At 48.1% G+C, this 15,508-nt stretch overlaps 1 protein-coding gene across 1 annotated transcript in view; it reads left to right on the forward strand.

The window, feature by feature from the left end:
• The first annotated feature begins 733 nt into the window (after positions 1-733).
• Positions 734-15,508, forward strand: part of smad3a (SMAD family member 3a) — a 50,628-nt gene continuing 35,853 nt past the window's right edge. The window contains exon 1 of the mRNA XM_071400663.1: positions 734-1,468. Coding sequence (XP_071256764.1) covers positions 1,266-1,468 — 203 coding nt within the window. The 5' untranslated portion in view covers positions 734-1,265. The remainder of the gene's footprint in view (positions 1,469-15,508) is intronic.

Consider the following 15,508-nt stretch of genomic DNA (forward strand, 5'->3'; position numbering starts at 1 on the left):
TACCCCGTACCCCTCCACATTGACTGGGTACTGGTACTCCTTGTATATAGTGTCATTACTGTTGTTTTATTGTGTTACTATTTCCTTTTTGGCACATTTTTCTTACTGTTTAACTTTGCATTATTTGGAAAGGGTTTGTAAGTAAGCATCTCACTGTAAAAGTCTACACCTTTTGTTTTCGGCATGTGTGACAAATACAATTTGATTTGATTGCCACAGTCTTGTAGCAATCACAGTTTTAGTATTGTGTTCTACGGAGAGGAAAGTCGGACAGGTTCTTCAGTGGTGTGTTGTGTGGATTATGTCCAATCATCTGGAACACATTGGGAGTGGACCCCTTCAAATAGTTTCCCAAATGCTTAGACAAGAGCAAAGCCTCTCCTGAGTTCTGGACTGAAATATTGTTTATGTTATTTTTTTCTAATATTGAGCAGAGATTATACACTTTATGCAATATGCATAAGGTTGTTGTGTACAATGTCAGTTCTCAGTGATGAAAGGAACCTTGTGATCTTCTATAGGCCTCTGTTTTATTAAGTGATAGTGCTGCATGCATGGTGGAATGTTACATAATGTATCAGACTTGAGCGTTATGTGGAGTTTTTATCACAACTATTGGCAATTGGCATGGGCCGGGACCAGGGACGGGACGGTGGGGCCGGGCGAAAGGCAGGGCCCATGCAATGCAGATGCAGCACATTTTGGTCAGCTGCAGCCTACGGGCTTTCACAGATCTACTTTGCAGTCTGAATGGGGAGTCTACGGAGGGTAGTCGTCCTGCGTTTGCATCTGAAGCAGATTTTTTAGTAGACTTCAGACGGCGGATGATGACTATGAACTTGGCCAAACTTCCTTGATAATCACACGTATACCAACGCGTAGGAAGCCATATTACATATTTTTTTATTCAAAATCCTTAGTCCAAAATGACGAATGTTCTTTGGTTTTCACCTACGGCTTTAATTTAGGCGAGGATGAAGAATGCATTTAGAATCGACTAGATCGAACTACGTTTCGCCGCGGAGTGTTACTGATTTTAATAGTGTGCAACAGTGTAGTGGTGCAGTGTGCGGTAATCACTGAGCAAGAGCTAGTCTGTGCGCTAAAATTGGTAGCTACAAATGAACTTTGTTTATGCAGCATATGTGTGCATTTAACAAAGTCGTTGTTCAATCGCCCACTTAATTTTGTCCTTTGGATAGTTTTACATCTGTATCTTGCGAAACCAAGGACCACAGTACTGGAAGGACTTTACTGACCTCAAGATGTCAATTCTGCCTTTTACTCCCCCAATTGTGAAAAGGCTTTTGGGTTGGAAAAAAGGCGAACAGAACGGACAAGAGGAGAAATGGTGTGAAAAAGCTGTGAAAAGCCTAGTGAAGAAGTTGAAGAAAACAGGGCAACTGGATGAATTGGAAAAAGCCATCACGACACAGAATATCAACACGAAATGTATTACTATACCAAGGTAGGCGACTATAAACATACGTTGCAATGTTTGCGCAAGAAATAGAATCGATTGAATGTGACAGTTTTCAAACACAAAACTGGCTAGGTAGTTAGGTTGGACTTTCCAGTTGTAGCTTTCCCTTCCTCGCAAACAATTTGATATTGTAGCCATTGAATATTTCTCATTCAAGAATAGTTTGGCTTTTGGGCATCCTGCACAAACCATGGGTAGGTAACTAGCCAGCTAGCTAACGTTAGCTAGCTAGCTAACTGAACAAGTTATACAGTGAGCTGCCTCTTGTCTGCATCAGCAATCATAATACAGTAAACATAGCTAGGTAGCAAATTTAGCTAGCTAGCGTTGAATGTTTTGAGGGTTGTCCATGTTTGTTTTCAACAATCATCATTGCATGCCACTTTTGTTGCACAACGAATTATAGTTCACTGTCCTAGCTAACAAACTACACACTACGCTCGGTAGATATATTTATGATACGGAAAACGAGGCGAATCTGCATAGTGCAATAGACAGCTGTAAAATTCTAAACACAAATGGGTGACGAAGTTATATAATTTGGCCTTAATCTGGGGCGCTTTCTACTAGGGTGGTGCGTAGGCGAGACTGAATCATCGTTTTCGCCATGCAGTGCAATGCATCCACTGCTGTCTTGACAGATTTCAACCCTTATACAGTACCCAAACGTACTCTCCTTGAAACCATCAATTAGGCCTAGCCTAGTTCTTCAGCTGCATCCTTGTAAACTTGTCATGTCACTGTAATGCTGAGAAGCTAGCATCTACTTACACCTCCTTGTCAGCTCAGTCAATGTGTTGTTTGTAAACTCATCCATGTTTATTGTTCAGAGATCTTTCATGTCCTGTTTGGTTTATTTACAGCCACACTAGTATCTAATGCTTAAGTTTGGGTCACTTCTGTGACCCTACTGCTGTCGCTGTTATTTCAGAACCTCACAACATGGCAGACCTGTGATTGGCTGAAACTTTCGTCAATGTCAGTGATGTTGTCCCTTGAATTTCAGCAGTTAATACACACGTTTTTCTTCTTATGTCTACAACAAAATAACATCTCACATCTTTATCAATGAATCGGCCTTCAAAATCCCATCTCCACTATTGTCTGACATGGACTGTGGGTTAGCAAGCTGCGGTGGTGTGGGCCGAAGTTGGATATATTTAGCTAATCAGACACTCCCACATTCTTGTTTGACCATCACAAGTGTTGTGCATTCTTCAGTCAATTGAATATCCTCTTAGCCAGGCTTGTAGCGCTGAAGATATCCGGCCCGGAAGTATAATATGCTAATATCTCCCTAATACCCTGGCTGTAGTGCAAAAGCCCTTGTCACAGACCAGTGTCATATAGTCAATGCTGGGACTGGAATGGGGAAAGCTGATCCTAGAGCAGTGCGTAGGGGGACTTCCTGCCCCTGAATAACGGCCCACATTGCCCGGGAGGTCTGTTCCTATTTATTCCCCTGTGGTGGGGCTGACAGCAGCTGCTTGCTCAGGCCTGTCGAGGTGGTCATGGGGGAGCTCTCCTGGCTGACACATGAATTCCCCAGCGCCTCATCATCACTATCCTCACAGCTGATGAGCTAGCTAAGCTACGGTAACTCACCACGCTCTCTGTACTGTGCGCCGGCTTTCACTGAGTCACAGCTGGCTTGATAGAGCTGATGGTGGTGGACTTGTATGGAACGGTAACATGTGTAGCCTATAGGACAGGTGTTTGTGAGGAGACCCTAGTTGACAAATGAGAATTTAAAAATGTCTGTAAAATGTTGTCATATTGTTATATTCAATTGAGAATTGAACTCCCAGTAAATAGGCCTACTTTGAATCATTTACTATGAACAATGGTTATTACCCACTTAGGCTTTCTGTTTTTAGAGTAGGGCAGTTAATTCCAGATTGGCCCAAAATAAATATATGTATGATGTTTAGGATCCTTCTGAGATGAAATCTGTGGAAAGATCCATTGGGGAAAGTCTATAAATGGGATTCCCCAGTAACACATCAGATCAAGGTACTCACTGATCTAGACCCCAAATCCTAAACCTGAGGAAGTTGAGCAACTGACCTACCAGATCTAGACCCTAAATCCTAAACCTGAGGAAGTTGAGCAACTGACCTACCAGATCTAGACCCCAAATCCTAAACCTGAGGAAGTTGAGCAACTGACCTACCAGATCTAGACCCCAAATCCTAAACCTGAGGAAGTTGAGCAACTGACCTACCAGATCTAGACCCTAAACCTGAGGAAGTTGCGCAACTGACCTGATCTAAATGAAGCACAATTATTTCATATTGAAACAGGAGCTGTGTTTAACACTAAAGCCTCGGTGCCCGGTGTGGATTTAGAGGCCCTGAGTTGTTAGATAACGTTTCAAATGGGTTTAACAGCAGCAATCCTCTAAGAAGCTGTGTAATCAGAGAGAATTCTAGCCTATAGCTGGCCTGGTGGGTCATGGCGTGTCATAGAGCACTTTTAGGCCTCATGATTCTTTTTTCCCTCCTGATTGTCTGAATACAAAACATAGAAATAATGATTTGTTTGTTTGGAAACCAGTAGTCTTATTTCCTGTTTACATTTTTCTTTTCTAAAATGTTGCGCAACAAATGGCAGTTTTCTACCCAGAGTTTGTCTTATTTTGTGGTGCAAACCTATTGCTCGGCATACTTCTTTGGCTCTACACTTTTGTGGTTTTGACAGTCATCTTTGCTTTTTAAATAATGGGTAGCTCTGAGAAGCTAGGGCTCTGGGCCAAATACATGTCTTAGTCATTCTGCAGTGTGTACTTATGGCTTTGTGATGGCTCTCACACTCACACTCTCTCGCCTGAGCAATGCTGATGGCACTGGCAGGAACTTCGGTATGAGAGGCCTGCTTAGAGGCCCACTTCCGCCTAAAACAAACATTCTCGCATCTGTCAAGTCATTTAAGAGTGACTTTCTCAGAGCCAGTGGAGGCGGCTGTTAAGTGACCGAGCCTGCTCTGTTTGAGTGGGGAGAAGACTAATGTTCTCTCCCTGTCTTTTTAAATGTGGTTTAGTGAACTGTAGGCTAGATGAGTCCCGTGACACGTGTGGCCTTCCTAAAGCAAAATGGACAACACTATCGTTTTCATGGCAGTCTCCCCTTTCCATAGTGGGGTCATATTAGTTTGTATCTCAAACAGTCCGGACGCTACAGACAGAAGTTGACCAATCGGCGGTACCGGCTTCAGACGAGTCCGTAGCTTGTGGGGGTCTTAGAGCAAAACGGAGAACACCATGGTGTTGGTGAGAGGCTCACCATAGTGGTCATATCAGTTATTAGGTCAAACTTTACGCTCGCTGTAAACGTTTAAGGATATCCCCTGGTCTGACTAACAGCACTGTAGCTCTGCCACTTTCCACCACAGATGTGGAAGGCCGACATGGAGGATGCAGTGTATTGAGATGCAGCCCATTGAAAACAAACAGCCATCCCTAGTTTAAACTGCCTGATTTTGATGGCTATGTTTTTATTATGTTAGATTTTTGCATCAACAATTTTGAGGTGGCAGGTAGCCTAGTGGTTAGAGCATTGGGCCAGTAACCAGCAGGTAGCCTAGTGGTTAGAGCATTGGGCCAGTAACCAGCAGGTAGCCTAGTGGTTAGAGCATTGGGCCTGTAACCAGCAGGTAGCCTAGTGGTTAGAGCATTGGGCCAGTAACCAGCAGGTAGCCTAGTGGTTAGAGCATTGGGCCTGTAACCAGCAGGTAGCCTAGTGGTTAGAGCATTGGGCCTGTAACCAGCAGGTAGCCTAGTGGTTAGAGCATTGGGCCTGTAACCAGCAGGTAGCCTAGTGGTTAGAGCATTGGGCCAGTAACCAGCAGGTAGCCTAGTGGTTAGAGCATTGGGCCAGTAACCAGCAGGTAGCCTAGTGGTTAGAGCATTGGGCCTGTAACCAGCAGGTAGCCTAGTGGTTAGAGCATTGGGCCTGTAACCAGCAGGTAGCCTAGTGGTTAGAGCATTGGGCCAGTAACCAGCAGGTAGCCTAGTGGTTAGAGCATTGGGCCAGTAACCAGCAGGTAGCCTAGTGGTTAGAGCATTGGGCCAGTAACCAGCAGGTAGCCTAGTGGTTAGAGCATTGGGCCTGTAACCAGCAGGTAGCCTAGTGGTTAGAGCATTGGGCCAGTAACCAGCAGCTAGCCTAGTGGTTAGAGCATTGGGCCAGTAACCAGCAGGTAGCCTAGTGCTTAGAGCATTGGGCCTGTAACCAGCAGGTAGCCTAGTGCTTAGAGCATTGGGCCAGTAACCAGCAGGTAGCCTAGTGGTTAGAGGATTGGGCCAGTAACCAGCAGGTAGCCTAGTGCTTAGAGCATTGGGCCAGTAACCAGCAGGTAGCCTAGTGGTTAGAGCATTGGGCCTGTAACCAGCAGGTAGCCTAGTGGTTAGAGCATTGGGCCAGTAACCAGCAGCTAGCCTAGTGGTTAGAGCATTGGGCCTGTAACCAGCAGGTAGCCTAGTGGTTAGAGCATTGGGCCAGTAACCAGCAGCTAGCCTAGTGGTTAGAGCATTGGGCCAGTAACCAGCAGGTAGCCTAGTGGTTAGAGCATTGGGCCTGTAACCAGCAGGTAGCCTAGTGCTTAGAGCATTGGGCCTGTAACCAGCAGGTAGCCTAGTGGTTAGAGCATTGGGCCTGTAACCAGCAGGTAGCCTAGTGGTTAGAGCATTGGGCCAGTAACCAGCAGGTAGCCTAGTGGTTAGAGCATTGGGCCAGTAACCAGCAGGTAGCCTAGTGGTTAGAGCATTGGGCCAGTAACCAGCAGGTAGCCTAGTGGTTAGAGCATTGGGCCTGTAACCAGCAGGTAGCCTAGTGGTTAGAGCATTGGGCCAGTAACCAGCAGCTAGCCTAGTGGTTAGAGCATTGGGCCAGTAACCAGCAGGTAGCCTAGTGCTTAGAGCATTGGGCCTGTAACCAGCAGGTAGCCTAGTGCTTAGAGCATTGGGCCTGTAACCAGCAGGTAGCCTAGTGGTTAGAGCATTGGGCCTGTAACCAGCAGGTAGCCTAGTGGTTAGAGCATTGGGCCAGTAACCAGCAGGTAGCCTAGTGGTTAGAGCATTGGGCCTGTAATCAGCAGGTAGCCTAGTGGTTAGAGCATTGGGCCTGTAACCAGCAGGTAGCCTAGTGGTTAGAGCATTGGGCCAGTAACCAGCAGCTAGCCTAGTGGTTAGAGCATTGGGCCAGTAACCAGCAGGTAGCCTAGTGGTTAGAGCATTGGGCCTGTAACCAGCAGGTAGCCTAGTGGTTAGAGCATTGGGCCTGTAACCAGCAGGTAGCCTAGTGGTTAGAGCATTGGGCCTGTAACCAGCAGGTAGCCTAGTGGTTAGAGCATTGGGCCTGTAACCAGCAGGTAGCCTAGTGGTTAGAGCATTGGGCCAGTAACCAGCAGGTAGCCTAGTGGTTAGAGCATTGGGCCAGTAACCAGCAGGTAGCCTAGTGGTTAGAGCATTGGGCCAGTAACCAGCAGGTAGCCTAGTGGTTAGAGCATTGGGCCAGTAACCAGCAGCTAGCCTAGTGGTTAGAGCATTGGGCCTGTAACCAGCAGGTAGCCTAGTGGTTAGAGCATTGGGCCTGTAACCAGCAGGTAGCCTAGTGGTTAGAGCATTGGGCCAGTAACCAGCAGCTAGCCTAGTGGTTAGAGCATTGGGCCAGTAACCAGCAGGTAGCCTAGTGCTTAGAGCATTGGGCCTGTAACCAGCAGGTAGCCTAGTGCTTAGAGCATTGGGCCTGTAACCAGCAGGTAGCCTAGTGGTTAGAGCATTGGGCCTGTAACCAGCAGGTAGCCTAGTGGTTAGAGCATTGGGCCAGTAACCAGCAGGTAGCCTAGTGGTTAGAGCATTGGGCCTGTAATCAGCAGGTAGCCTAGTGGTTAGAGCATTGGGCCTGTAACCAGCAGGTAGCCTAGTGGTTAGAGCATTGGGCCAGTAACCAGCAGCTAGCCTAGTGGTTAGAGCATTGGGCCAGTAACCAGCAGGTAGCCTAGTGGTTAGAGCATTGGGCCTGTAACCAGCAGGTAGCCTAGTGGTTAGAGCATTGGGCCTGTAACCAGCAGGTAGCCTAGTGGTTAGAGCATTGGGCCTGTAACCAGCAGGTAGCCTAGTGGTTAGAGCATTGGGCCTGTAACCAGCAGGTAGCCTAGTGGTTAGAGCATTGGGCCAGTAACCAGCAGGTAGCCTAGTGGTTAGAGCATTGGGCCAGTAACCAGCAGGTAGCCTAGTGGTTAGAGCATTGGGCCAGTAACCAGCAGGTAGCCTAGTGGTTAGAGCATTGGGCCAGTAACCAGCAGGTAGCCTAGTGGTTAGAGCATTGGGCCAGTAACCAGCAGGTAGCCTAGTGGTTAGAGCATTGGGCCAGTAACCAGCAGGTAGCCTAGTGGTTAGAGCATTGGGCCAGTAACCAGCAGGTAGCCTAGTGGTTAGAGCATTGGGCCTGTAACCAGCAGGTAGCCTAGTGCTTAGAGCATTGGGCCTGTAACCAGCAGGTAGCCTAGTGGTTAGAGCATTGGGCCTGTAACCAGCAGGTAGCCTAGTGGTTAGAGCATTGGGCCAGTAACCAGCAGGTAGCCTAGTGGTTAGAGCATTGGGCCAGTAACCAGCAGGTAGCCTAGTGGTTAGAGCATTGGGCCTGTAACCAGCAGGTAGCCTAGTGGTTAGAGCATTGGGCCAGTAACCAGCAGGTAGCCTAGTGGTTAGAGCATTGGGCCTGTAACCAGCAGGTAGCCTAGTGCTTAGAGCATTGGGCCTGTAACCAGCAGGTAGCCTAGTGGTTAGAGCATTGGGCCTGTAACCAGCAGGTAGCCTAGTGGTTAGAGCATTGGGCCAGTAACCAGCAGGTAGCCTAGTGGTTAGAGCATTGGGCCAGTAACCAGCAGGTAGCCTAGTGGTTAGAGCATTGGGCCTGTAACCAGCAGGTAGCCTAGTGGTTAGAGCATTGGGCCTGTAACCAGCAGGTAGCCTAGTGGTTAGAGCATTGGGCCAGTAACCAGCAGGTAGCCTAGTGGTTAGAGCATTGGGCCAGTAACCAGCAGGTAGCCTAGTGGTTAGAGCATTGGGCCAGTAACCAGCAGGTAGCCTAGTGGTTAGAGCATTGGGCCTGTAACCAGCAGGTAGCCTAGTGGTTAGAGCATTGGGCCAGTAACCAGCAGCTAGCCTAGTGGTTAGAGCATTGGGCCAGTAACCAGCAGGTAGCCTAGTGCTTAGAGCATTGGGCCTGTAACCAGCAGGTAGCCTAGTGCTTAGAGCATTGGGCCAGTAACCAGCAGGTAGCCTAGTGGTTAGAGGATTGGGCCAGTAACCAGCAGGTAGCCTAGTGCTTAGAGCATTGGGCCAGTAACCAGCAGGTAGCCTAGTGGTTAGAGCATTGGGCCTGTAACCAGCAGGTAGCCTAGTGGTTAGAGCATTGGGCCAGTAACCAGCAGCTAGCCTAGTGGTTAGAGCATTGGGCCTGTAACCAGCAGGTAGCCTAGTGGTTAGAGCATTGGGCCAGTAACCAGCAGCTAGCCTAGTGGTTAGAGCATTGGGCCAGTAACCAGCAGGTAGCCTAGTGGTTAGAGCATTGGGCCTGTAACCAGCAGGTAGCCTAGTGCTTAGAGCATTGGGCCTGTAACCAGCAGGTAGCCTAGTGGTTAGAGCATTGGGCCTGTAACCAGCAGGTAGCCTAGTGGTTAGAGCATTGGGCCAGTAACCAGCAGGTAGCCTAGTGGTTAGAGCATTGGGCCAGTAACCAGCAGGTAGCCTAGTGGTTAGAGCATTGGGCCAGTAACCAGCAGGTAGCCTAGTGGTTAGAGCATTGGGCCTGTAACCAGCAGGTAGCCTAGTGGTTAGAGCATTGGGCCAGTAACCAGCAGCTAGCCTAGTGGTTAGAGCATTGGGCCAGTAACCAGCAGGTAGCCTAGTGCTTAGAGCATTGGGCCTGTAACCAGCAGGTAGCCTAGTGCTTAGAGCATTGGGCCTGTAACCAGCAGGTAGCCTAGTGGTTAGAGCATTGGGCCTGTAACCAGCAGGTAGCCTAGTGGTTAGAGCATTGGGCCAGTAACCAGCAGGTAGCCTAGTGGTTAGAGCATTGGGCCTGTAATCAGCAGGTAGCCTAGTGGTTAGAGCATTGGGCCTGTAACCAGCAGGTAGCCTAGTGGTTAGAGCATTGGGCCAGTAACCAGCAGCTAGCCTAGTGGTTAGAGCATTGGGCCAGTAACCAGCAGGTAGCCTAGTGGTTAGAGCATTGGGCCTGTAACCAGCAGGTAGCCTAGTGGTTAGAGCATTGGGCCTGTAACCAGCAGGTAGCCTAGTGGTTAGAGCATTGGGCCTGTAACCAGCAGGTAGCCTAGTGGTTAGAGCATTGGGCCTGTAACCAGCAGGTAGCCTAGTGGTTAGAGCATTGGGCCAGTAACCAGCAGGTAGCCTAGTGGTTAGAGCATTGGGCCAGTAACCAGCAGGTAGCCTAGTGGTTAGAGCATTGGGCCAGTAACCAGCAGGTAGCCTAGTGGTTAGAGCATTGGGCCAGTAACCAGCAGCTAGCCTAGTGGTTAGAGCATTGGGCCTGTAACCAGCAGGTAGCCTAGTGGTTAGAGCATTGGGCCTGTAACCAGCAGGTAGCCTAGTGGTTAGAGCATTGGGCCAGTAACCAGCAGCTAGCCTAGTGGTTAGAGCATTGGGCCAGTAACCAGCAGGTAGCCTAGTGCTTAGAGCATTGGGCCTGTAACCAGCAGGTAGCCTAGTGCTTAGAGCATTGGGCCTGTAACCAGCAGGTAGCCTAGTGGTTAGAGCATTGGGCCTGTAACCAGCAGGTAGCCTAGTGGTTAGAGCATTGGGCCAGTAACCAGCAGGTAGCCTAGTGGTTAGAGCATTGGGCCTGTAATCAGCAGGTAGCCTAGTGGTTAGAGCATTGGGCCTGTAACCAGCAGGTAGCCTAGTGGTTAGAGCATTGGGCCAGTAACCAGCAGCTAGCCTAGTGGTTAGAGCATTGGGCCAGTAACCAGCAGGTAGCCTAGTGGTTAGAGCATTGGGCCTGTAACCAGCAGGTAGCCTAGTGGTTAGAGCATTGGGCCTGTAACCAGCAGGTAGCCTAGTGGTTAGAGCATTGGGCCTGTAACCAGCAGGTAGCCTAGTGGTTAGAGCATTGGGCCTGTAACCAGCAGGTAGCCTAGTGGTTAGAGCATTGGGCCAGTAACCAGCAGGTAGCCTAGTGGTTAGAGCATTGGGCCAGTAACCAGCAGGTAGCCTAGTGGTTAGAGCATTGGGCCAGTAACCAGCAGGTAGCCTAGTGGTTAGAGCATTGGGCCAGTAACCAGCAGGTAGCCTAGTGGTTAGAGCATTGGGCCAGTAACCAGCAGGTAGCCTAGTGGTTAGAGCATTGGGCCAGTAACCAGCAGGTAGCCTAGTGGTTAGAGCATTGGGCCAGTAACCAGCAGGTAGCCTAGTGGTTAGAGCATTGGGCCAGTAACCGAAAGGTTGCTAGATCGAATCCCCGAGCTGACAAGGTAAAAATCTGTCGTACTGCCCCTGAACAAGGCAGTTTAACCCACTTGTTCCCTGCTAGGTCGTCATTGTAAATAAGAATTTGTTCTTAACTGACTTGCCTAGTTAAATAAAGGTTAAATAATAAATATATAAAATCAACAGTTTTAAGGATTAGGAGAAAGAGACATCCAGAGTCAATTCCATCTCGCCAATACATTAAAATAGAATGGAATTGACAATCCTATTTGAAAATTAGGAGCAATTGTCAAATAGTTTTATGAGTTGACTATTTGAACTGGTCTTCCCTCTTGACCCGTCCCAAACTGTGGAGCAGAGCTGAGAGAGCAGAACTGTAACAGGCGGGACAGAATTCTCTCTCTCTTGGTTCTGGGCCAGGACCCGGGAGCAGCAGCCTGTCTTGTCCACACACGTCCCTCTGGCTGCAGGGCTGCAGTCTGGTGCCACCGACTCACACTGCAGCATGTTAGAGCATGAGAAAGGCAGTCCCTGAGTTTGTGTCTGGATTAAGGGCCATTCTGGGACTTTGGCTAATATGCCTTATTTATTTACTGTGGTATTGGTAAAGAGTATTGAGTATTGTTACTTAACCTGGTATCGGTATCGAAGTCAAAATTCTGGTATTGTGACTAGAGGTCGACCGATTATGATTTTTCAACGCCGATACAGATACCGATTATTGGAGGACAAAAAAAGCCGATACAGATTAATCGGCCGATTTAAATAAAATAAAAAAATATATGTGTATATATATATACTGCAAAAGAAAAAAAGGGGAACACTTAAACAACACAATGTAACTCCAAGTCAATCACACTTCTGTGAAATCAAACTGTCCACTTAGGAAGCAACACTGATTGACAATAAATTTCACATGCTGTTGTGCAAATGGAATAGACAAAAGGTGGAAATTATAGGCAATTAGCAAGACACCCCCAATAAAGGAGTGGTTCTGCAGGTGGTGACCACAGACCACTTCTCAGTTCCTATGCTTCCTGGCTGATGTGTTGGTCACTTTTGAATGCTGGCGGTGCTTTCACTCTAGTGGTAGCATGAGACGGGGTCTACAACCCACATAAGTGGCTCAGGTAGTGCAGCTCATCCAGGATGGCACATCAATGCGAGCTGTGGCAAGAAGGTTTGCTGTGTCTGTCAGCGTAGTGTCCAGAGCATGGAGGCGCTACCAGGAGACAGGCCAGTACATCAGGAGACGTGGAGGAGGCTGTAGGAGGGCAACAACCCAGCAGCAGGACCGCTACCTCTGCCTTTGTGCAAGGAGGAGCACTGCCAGAGCCCTGCAAAATGACCTCCAGCAGGCCACAAATGTGGACAACATGGAAAGTACTGAAAAATATATATTAACACAACATGGAAAGTACTGAAAAATACAAGCGCATCATGTAAAGTGTTGGTTTCATGAGCTGAAATAAAATATCCCAGAAATTCTCCATACGCACAAAAAGCTTATTTCTCTCAAATGTTGTACACATTTGTTTACATCCCTGTTAGTGAGCATTTGCCAAGATAATCCATCCACCTGACAGATGTGGCCTATCAAGATCAATCATCCACCCGGACAGCTGATGAAACAGGAGTATTTCTGTCTGTAATAAAGCCCTTTTGTTGTGATAAACTCATTCTGATTATCTGGGCCTGTCTCCACAGTGGGTTGGCCTATGGCTGTGCCCTTGCCCAGTCAAGTGGCCGGTAGGTAGCCTAGTGGTTAGAGCACTGGGCCAGTAACCAAAAGGTTGCTAGATCGAATCCCAGAGCTGACAAGGTAAAAAAATCTGTCGTTCTGCCCCTGAACAAGGCAGTTCCTAGGCCGTCATTGTAAATAAGAATTTGTTCTTAAACTGAGTTGCCTAGTTAAATAAAGGTTAAATATGATTATTATTTTTAAATGTGACATCCAGATCAATGTATTTAAAGTGACTGATTTCCTTATATGAACGCTAAGTCAGTAAAATGGTTGAATGGTTGCGTTTAATATGTTTGTTCAGTATGGTGGTGCTGGTGGTTGTGGTTGTAGTCGTGGCCAATAGGACACAAAGCAGGCTTGTTGTCTGTGTGAGGAGGTAGTGTTCCTCTCCCCCACAGATAGTGGTCAGGCCAAGGCAGAGTAGAGCTTTCTCTCACTAATATAACCTAACTCCTGCTGCCTCCACACTGAGCAGCGGTTGCTAACCAAACAGCAGCCCACACCCTCCCCAAGGCCCCAGCAACCAGCCGCAGCACATTCCTCTGGGCTGACTAACCACGCCTCACACACACACACACACACACACACACACACACACACACACACTCAGCGCATGGAGGGAGCGTGGAGACCACAATTGGGGCACTCGCACTTAATACCACGACCAGACTTGGCACAGCGCACACACACACACGCGCACAATACCCATGATGCCCTCTGCTTGGACACACAGAAGCAGTCAACAAGCCGAACATGCAGATGACCCGGTGCCCACACACACTGGGGAGTCGTCACACAAAACCCTCCTGGTTCTGGATGAATGAGGTACGGTGATGGTACACGCTGGAGCTACCAGGCACAGCAGACAGGCAACACTGTGTCCATCTGTACCCATCTGCCAAGACTACACACACACACACACACACACAGACGGAGACACACACACACACACACACACACACACACACACACACACACACACAGACGGAGACACACACACACACACACAGACGGAGACACACACACACACACACAGACGGAGACACACACACACACACACGGAGACACACACCGAAGGACCAGAAAGAGAGACGTCTCAGACAGCAGTATCCACTTTCTGTCAGACAAATCAAACAATGAGTTGATCAGCCAGTGGTGATTACAGCACAGAGATGCCAGCCAGACTCAGTGAACCAGTGTGTATCACATCACTAGAGAACAATACAGTCTGGACTGTGACTCAGGTACCTGCTTTGAAATGTGTGGGTGTGTGTGAGGAGGAGACATTTTGATGGCTCTGAGGGGTCTGTCCCAGACAGATTGACATTAAACACCTTTGTTGAGCGAGTCAACCAGAATGTGTGTCTGTCTGTCTGTTTTAGTTGCAGTGCTCAGGCTAGTCTCTCTGTCTGTTTGTTTTTAGTTGCAGTGCTCAGGCTAGTCTCCCTGTCTGTTTTAGTTGCAGTGCTCAGGCTAGTCTCTCTGTCTGTTTGTTTTTAGTTGCAGTGCTCAGGCTAGTCTCCCTGTCTGTCTTAGTTGCAGTGCTCAGGCTAGTGTCTCTGTCTGTTTTAGTTGCAGTGCTCAGGCTAGTGTCTCTGTCTGTTTTAGTTGCAGTGCTCAGGCTTGTGTGTCTGTCTGTTTTAGTTGCAGTGCTCAGGCTTGTGTGTCTGTTTGTTTTTAGTTGCAGTGCTCAGGCTAGTGTCTCTGTCTGTCTGTTTTAGTTGCAGTGCTCAGGCTTGTGTGTCTGTCTGTCTGTTTTAGTTGCAGTGCTCAGGCTTGTGTGTCTGTCTGTTTTAGTTGCAGTGCTCAGGCTAGTCTCTCTGTCTGTTTGTTTTTAGTTGCAGTGCTCAGGCTAGTCTCCCTGTCTGTTTGTTTTTAGTTGCAGTGCTCAGGCTAGTCTCCCTGTCTGTTTTAGTTGCAGTGCTCAGGCTAGTCTCCCTGTCTGTTTGTTTTTAGTTGCAGTGCTCAGGCTAGTCTCCCTGTCTGTTTTAGTTGCAGTGCTCAGGCTAGTCTCTCTGTCTGTTTGTTTTTAGTTGCAGTGCTCAGGCTAGTCTCCCTGTCTGTTTTAGTTGCAGTGCTCAGGCTAGTCTCCCTGTCTGTTTTAGTTGCAGTGCTCAGGCTAGTCTCCCTGTCTGTCTTAGTTACAGTGCTCAGGCTAGTGTCTCTGTCTGTTTTAGTTGCAGTGCTCAGGCTAGTCTCTCTGTCTGTTTGTTTTTAGTTGCAGTGCTCAGGCTAGTCTCCCTGTCTGTTTTAGTTGCAGTGCTCAGGCTAGTCTCTCTGTCTGTCTTAGTTACAGTGCTCAGGCTAGTGTCTCTGTCTGTTTTAGTTGCAGTGCTCAGGCTTGTGTGTCTGTCTGTCTGTTTTAGTTGCAGTGCTCAGGCTTGTGTGTCTGTCTGTTTTAGTTGCAGTGCTCAGGCTTGTGTGTCTGTTTGTTTTTAGTTGCAGTGCTCAGGCTAGTGTGTCTGTCTGTCTGTTTTAGTTGCAGTGCTCAGGCTTGTGTGTCTGTCTGTCTGTTTTAGTTGCAGTGCTCAGGCTTGTCTGTCTGTCTTAGTTGCAGTGCTCAGGCTTGTGTGTCTGTCTGTCTGTTTTAGTTGCAGTGCTCAGGCTTGTGTGTCTGTCTGTCTGTTTTAGTTGCAGTGCTCAGGCTTGTGTGTCTGTCTGTCTGTCTTAGTTGCAGTGCTCAGGCTTGTGTGTCTGTCTGTTTTAGTTGCAGTGCTCAGGCTAGTCTGTCTGTCTTAGTTGCAGTGCTCAGGCTAGTGTCTCTGTCTGTTTGTTTTGTTTGTTTTTAGTTGCAGTGCTCAGGCTAGTCTCCCTGTCTGTTTTAGTTGCAGTG

The sequence above is a fragment of the Salvelinus alpinus genome, chromosome 5 (assembly GCF_045679555.1).
Source record: "Salvelinus alpinus chromosome 5, SLU_Salpinus.1, whole genome shotgun sequence".
Lineage (NCBI taxonomy): Eukaryota > Metazoa > Chordata > Actinopteri > Salmoniformes > Salmonidae > Salvelinus > Salvelinus alpinus.